Consider the following 6285-nt stretch of genomic DNA (forward strand, 5'->3'; position numbering starts at 1 on the left):
ACGAAGATAATTGTAATTCTTTTAGATTTCGAAAAGGAATTTTAATATCGTATAAATATATTTGTAAAACACGTATCGCGATATTGCAAAATATCCTTTTGGAAACACATTTGAAAAAGCATTTTCATTTTCGAGATTATCGCGACAGTTAAAAATTGGTAAAATTGTTGCAAGATGCTTCTGGAACGTCATAAGAATGTTATGTCTCTCATCCGTTTATAAAGTTAGCAATGTTGGAAAGTGTTCCTTTTCTCTAAAAGCATCTGGAATTCAATAATAACAATTTATTACATACACATAAATGTATCTTGCAACTATTTTCGTAATTTTCGTGAAATGATATGCAGGATGTTTGTTTTAATACAACAACTCGTATACAGTTTCTCTCTCTCTCTCTCTCTCTCTCTCTTTCTCTGGGGTAAACCTCTTTGTTATACTATTATCGTAACTCATTTGCTTCGATCAAACATATCATCATCATTCGGCCAATTTGAATAAATCGAATGTTCACGGAATATTCGTCGATGTTTGAGATAGTAGAAAAAGAATTTTGCAATTAAAAAAAATAAAAGCGATACTTATTGATATTTTATAAGGAGAGAGAGAAATTGAAAAATTCATCCGTAAGATGAAAAATATATTAAATATGTTATTAAGTTTTAAACTATTCTATTCTCGTTTTTATTTTTCATCGATGTTGCATAATATTTTCTTTGTCGCAATACAAATTAATATCGTTACAAAAATTTATGATACATATCAATCAAGTCCTTAAATCAAATTTTCTAAACTTTCGAGATTAAAAAACACAAATGGGGGAAGAAGGGGTGAAAAGAGAGCAGAACAATTTCATCGTGAATGTCGCGTCATCGATAACGCGCTATTTGCGTAATTGCACGGTGGTTGCATCGATAAGAAGCACGAGACGACTCGCTAAAAAAACCCTTTACATTTCGCCCTTTTTCCACCCCATCTACCCATTTCGAATTTCCCCTGAACGCTTCTTTTGCCTCGATTCACCCACAGGGTCACCCATTACCTGGAAAATTTAATCTGCATTGAAAGTGCGCTGTTAAGACGGCGTATCCTCGATCCTCTTCGTGATCGATCGATCGCGGTATGATCGCTTGATTGGCGTGTATACCGAAAAAGCATTATTCTTCCCGCAAATTCTCTTCATGTGAATAATACACGATGCTTCTGGCGAAAGCATGGATCAATTAAAAATTAATTTTTCGAGCAAGCAATATTATTCTCCTTTAATCTTCAACGCGATCTCCTTCTAAATTTTTTAATAACAAAATTTTAACTTTGGAATAATAAACGAGTAGTTGTAATATATCGAGTAACGATCCACAAAAGGGTTAGATTTGCAAATTTTTTAAACGGAAAATAACAAATCGTGTTAAAGGAAATACTCGTCCTGTACAAGGATTTAATTCGTGGAAATACAATGTAACCGCCATCCGACACGAATAATTTTTATTTTTAACCGAAGATTATTTCCAAACGCGCGTAATGTAATAACGATAAAGATTTAATAGTATTCTCGAAAAATATGATCGTGAATCTAAAACTCGAGCGTAGGACGACGAGCGAAAATGAAAAGGCAACGGGACGGAATGAAATAAAATTCGAGGAGTATATTAAAATTGTTCACGGACCCATATACTCGATGCTCGACAATTAATCCAACGACAACTATCAAACTTCATCCGGTCAGATGTCCGGTGTTCCAATTAAACGTCACGGGTTTACACTTTCGATGAGGTCCACGACGAAAAGCGTTTTGATGGATGTACCCCGACGCTTTTGGAACAGGCTCCTTGCATCGTTGCACACCGCGTACACAATATTTGCCGCGCTGTCTCTCTTTCTCTCTCTCTTCCTCCGCGTTGTACAGGTTGTACCGTAAATTGTGGCCGCAACTTTGCCGAGTCGGACACGTAGAAGCGATAAAAAAAAGGCAGGCCTGCACCAGATGTGTTCCAATCCGATACCAATCAATTCCAGATATCCTGTTATTTTGGTAAGGCCATAATCGCTCCTACTGTCCGTACTTTTTCGTAATCTTGTCGCGTGATAGTATATATAGTATTGTCTGTTAACCGTTCGAATATTCGACGAATGTGGTTCATCCTTTTTCCTAATTTGAATCTTCGTCTAATAGATCAATATGATTTATTATCAATTAACTTGATATTTACTTCGATCAAGGAATTTTTTGAAATTAATTAGCGAGAACAATTAAAATTCCTTTAGAATCAAACGTATATTCGTCGAGTAATTTGTCTTAAAACTTTATTAAAATTGGGAAATTGTTATAACTCCGAGGATATCGACTTCCGATCGATGAATGAACGATGAAAACGCGAGATCTTCCCCTTTAAAACGCTTTTCGAATGATTTCGATACGACTTTTCGTTCTCGAGATATCGTGGTGCGAAGAGAAAGGTAATTTTTAATCGTTTACTATGTCTATCCTCGTCGCTCTCTCGGGTCGCACTAACTTATCCCAAACTCCAGACAAGCGACAGACAAGCGATTTCTGGCAAAATGTGTGCGAAGGAAGTAGTACACATTTCTAGGAAAAAAAATGTAGGTCAGTGAGCCGCGACTCCATTCACAATCCTCTGTATTATGAGCCTTAAGCGGTATGGAAACTTTGAGTCTCTGCAACCGATTGAGATATCGAGATGAATCAATGAACGATCTCATTTGCATCGTTTCCAAATAGATTTTTGTGGCAAAATTTTTAATTTTCTTTTCGTGCTTTTCACATGAATACTTTGTCAAATATATACAATGATCGAAGTAAAATATCCACAACGAGATATAATTAAGAAAAATTCGTATACTTGAAATTGGGATGGATATTTCGTCGCGAATCGAGCGTAAAAAAAAAAAAAAAGTTCGCAATTCTTCGTCCCAAATGACGAACGATCGGTTCCCTCCAAAAATGTTTTTTGCCCGCATAAATTCCGAGCGTGGCTGTTCATCACTCTCGGTACATTCTCTCGTTTTATGATACGCCCTGTACCCGTGTTACACGCGTCAACCGCGTCGGTTTAAAATCGTGCACGATGAAAATACACCAGATCTGTACATCGCTTTCCAAGCAAGAGAGAAAAAGAGAGAAAGAAAGAAAAAGAAAGAAAGAAAAAAAGAAAAATATTCGTGGAATAGCCAGCGCGAAGTAAAAATGTTTGTGCGTGGAAGAATCGGTGTAGATCGATGAGAGCCAGAGAGAGTGTCGCGAACATACGAAGCGGAACGACTTTCGATCCGTTCTCTCCGTTGAATTATAAAGTTTAACATTCGTGCCTTCGAGAATAAAGGCTGTTGAATTATTATCAATAATTTGACCCACCATTCGAAGCGAAAATTTCAAAGAATCGTGTATTCTTCACCGATTCTCCTTCAACTTTAGACTTGAAAAGTGCCGTCTGTTTAATCATCTCGCACAAGTTTCGTTGTGTAGATCTTGCACAAGTGGTCAGCAAACTAGATAGAGAATTCATCGCGTGGAAAACTTCACATATCGTGTGAAGTTTGAGGGACTTTGTTGGTGGGACGTTTATGTGGCTTCTTCTCCGTTCTGTTGAAATTGTGAAGCGAAAGGGTTGTTTTTTTCCGAGGGTAGGAATCGTGCGACGCGATACGATGAAATCCTTCTTTTTTTTTTTTCTGAAATTCTTCCGTCAACAAATCTTCAAAAAAGCGATGCAATTTTTTTTTTTATGGAAGAAATACACGTTCGTATATAAATGAACGCGAATCTAAATTCCAAAACAGGTATCTCCCCGCTTGGCCGTAAATACCAATATACGCGTGGTATCCATAAATAAATTTCCATAGAACAGCGTTACTCCTAAATCACGATTTCATCTGCATCGAATGTACAATCCACAGAGAGGAACAAGAAGAAGCTTTGGAATCCGTTTAAGGGGAACAATGTTTTACCTTGTACGAACGCCGATTTCTATTAAACTTTCACCACCCTTTCGCGGAGAAGGGATCATGACGGACGAACGTTTCTTAAAAATCGAATCGCGTAGGCAACCGATTTATTCTCATTCTCGGTGTCCGACGTCGCGCGTCAACCACCCTCCTCCCTTCCCCCTCTAGACACACGAGAACGCGGCATAAATCACTTTTGGCCAAAACGTTGGCCGCAATTCACGTCATCGCGATGACGGAACACCGCGTGCAAGCCTTCCCTTTCACCCAAGATTTTTCTCCCAGCAGACAGACTGTTGTAGCACAGACTTTTTATTCATCGGCGAGAGAAAATCCGAGGGAAATATCGCGCAAATTCTTGAAATTTTCCATCTCCCCTCCCTCCCATTCCTGGATGTTGTCCGCATCTTGACGTGGGGATAGGTTCCATTCCCGTTATTTAATAATATCCGTTTCATAACAGGAATCGCGAAAAATACTTTAATACCACGTCTTAAACGAAATTTGAATCGATAACGCGTCGATGTAACTCGCATCGATCTGTTGTATTTTATTACAACGTTCACCCTCCTGATACCTTTCTATGTTATAAAGTTAGGATTTTTTTTTTCTCCTTCGAATCCATAGTTAGTTACAGTGTCTATTTGAGGTTTCGTATATATTCCATCGCAATTCTGCACAGTTTTGATTAGTTTTGTAACGCGTCAATCGGTATTTTTTTTTTTCGTATATTTTTTGTTCCCCTATCGAACGCTGGGCAAATTGGAAAGTTGGGGAAAATATTTTGATCTGAGAGAATCGTTGTCCCGTAAATTCAGATTTATTTATTATATCGAATTTAAATCGTTAAATTGTTGGGAAGCGTAAGAATTTTAACTTAATTATGCGGAATATCGGAGGATTTTGGCATATCAGATGTTCCTCTTCAAATTGTTGAATGACGTTTTTCCATAAAATATAAGTTCGACGTGTTTGTATCATTCTGAATATTTCTATTAACAAGAGTACTGTGTTTTGTTACAGGACCTGCAATCGGAAATCGAGACGCACCGAGACGTGTACACGTCGTTGAACGGCACAGGCAGGAAGCTGTTGAGCTCTTTGGCGAGCCAAGATGACGCGGTTATGCTGCAACGACGACTGGACGAGATGAACCAGCGATGGCATCACTTGAAAGCGAAAAGTATGGCGATAAGGTAGGTTCTTCCTCCTCTTCTTCTTCCTCCATTCTTTTCCTCTATCCGTTCTATCCATTTTTCAATCCAATTAAAGTTCGCAACGAGAACGATGTGTCAGGTTGGAATAGCCAAGTAACCAGGTGTTCTTCTTTTCGAGACAGACGTTCCATTTTGGCTGTGGTCTAGCGAAAAAGAAGTAGAGTTTTAGAGAATCCAAGAAACGAACGAAAGAACGAATTATACGCGGGGATGGAAGTTGAATCGCGACGGTCAAGGGTTGAGTTATTGTAGTGGATGAGGGAATGGAAAGTGAAAGAGAAAAAAAAATAAATAAATAGAAAAAATTGTGGACAAGAAAAGATTTAAAGAAAATAAAAAAATATATATATACTGTAAAACAGAAAATGAATGAATGAATCGTAAGTGGTAAGAGAGAGAATGGTATGTAACAAACGGAGAATGATGTGAGAGAAGAGGATGAAAAATGCGCGAAAAAAGGAAAAGAAATATAATAAGTTGGAAGGCGGAAATTGAAGATGGATGAAATATGGAAAAAAAGAAAAGGACGATTTTGATTTTAAGATATATAATTCCAACGAACGACTTCCGGTTATTAGACTCGTGAATTGTATGGACTTCGTAATTTTCTTTAATAGGATCAACGTTAGTTTGTTACAAATTTTTTTCCTTTAATAACTCGAAGTAAATTCAAAGGAGGTTCGCGTACTAAATTAATACGAGCATTTGTCTTTTTTATCCAATTATTTCGTTATTTTTATCCCTCCTTTTCTTCTTTCTTTCTCGTTCTCATAGATGCCACTTTACTTCCGAAAATTTGATTTCAAATTCCATTTCGCGCATTTATCGATCCATTAATTCACCGCATATTAATCGAAAAACGTATTAAACCAATGTCAAATCGTTTTCGAGAGCAACAACGAGAGTTCGAGATCGTTTCACGGAAGATCGTCGGGGTTACGGGAAAACGTTACAATGACGACTTCGAAACGCGTATTCGAAATTTCCAACATGCGTTTCCAGTTTCACGCGGTGCAACAATGCAAAAGATAACCATTGAAAATACCATCGACGAAATCCTCGCGAATGCCTTAATATCTTTCAATTTCTTTTTTTTTTTTTTTTGCCT

General features: G+C 37.5%; 1 protein-coding gene across 10 annotated transcripts in view; it reads left to right on the forward strand.

Annotated features, from left to right (window-relative positions):
* Positions 1-6285, forward strand: part of LOC102681371 (dystrophin, isoforms A/C/F/G/H-like) — a 428634-nt gene that overhangs the window by 326830 nt on the left and 95519 nt on the right. For all 10 annotated transcript variants that reach the window (XR_004150464.1, XR_004150465.1, XR_421758.2 and 7 more), the window contains one exon: positions 4984-5156. Coding sequence is in view for 1 of the 10 variants with exons in the window: in XM_031510344.1 (XP_031366204.1) it covers positions 4984-5156 (173 nt within the window). In the remaining 9 variants the exon portion in view is untranslated. The remainder of the gene's footprint in view (positions 1-4983; positions 5157-6285) is intronic.

This window comes from Apis dorsata, unplaced genomic scaffold, assembly GCF_000469605.1.
Source record: "Apis dorsata unplaced genomic scaffold, Apis dorsata 1.3 scaffold_222, whole genome shotgun sequence".
Lineage (NCBI taxonomy): Eukaryota > Metazoa > Arthropoda > Insecta > Hymenoptera > Apidae > Apis > Apis dorsata.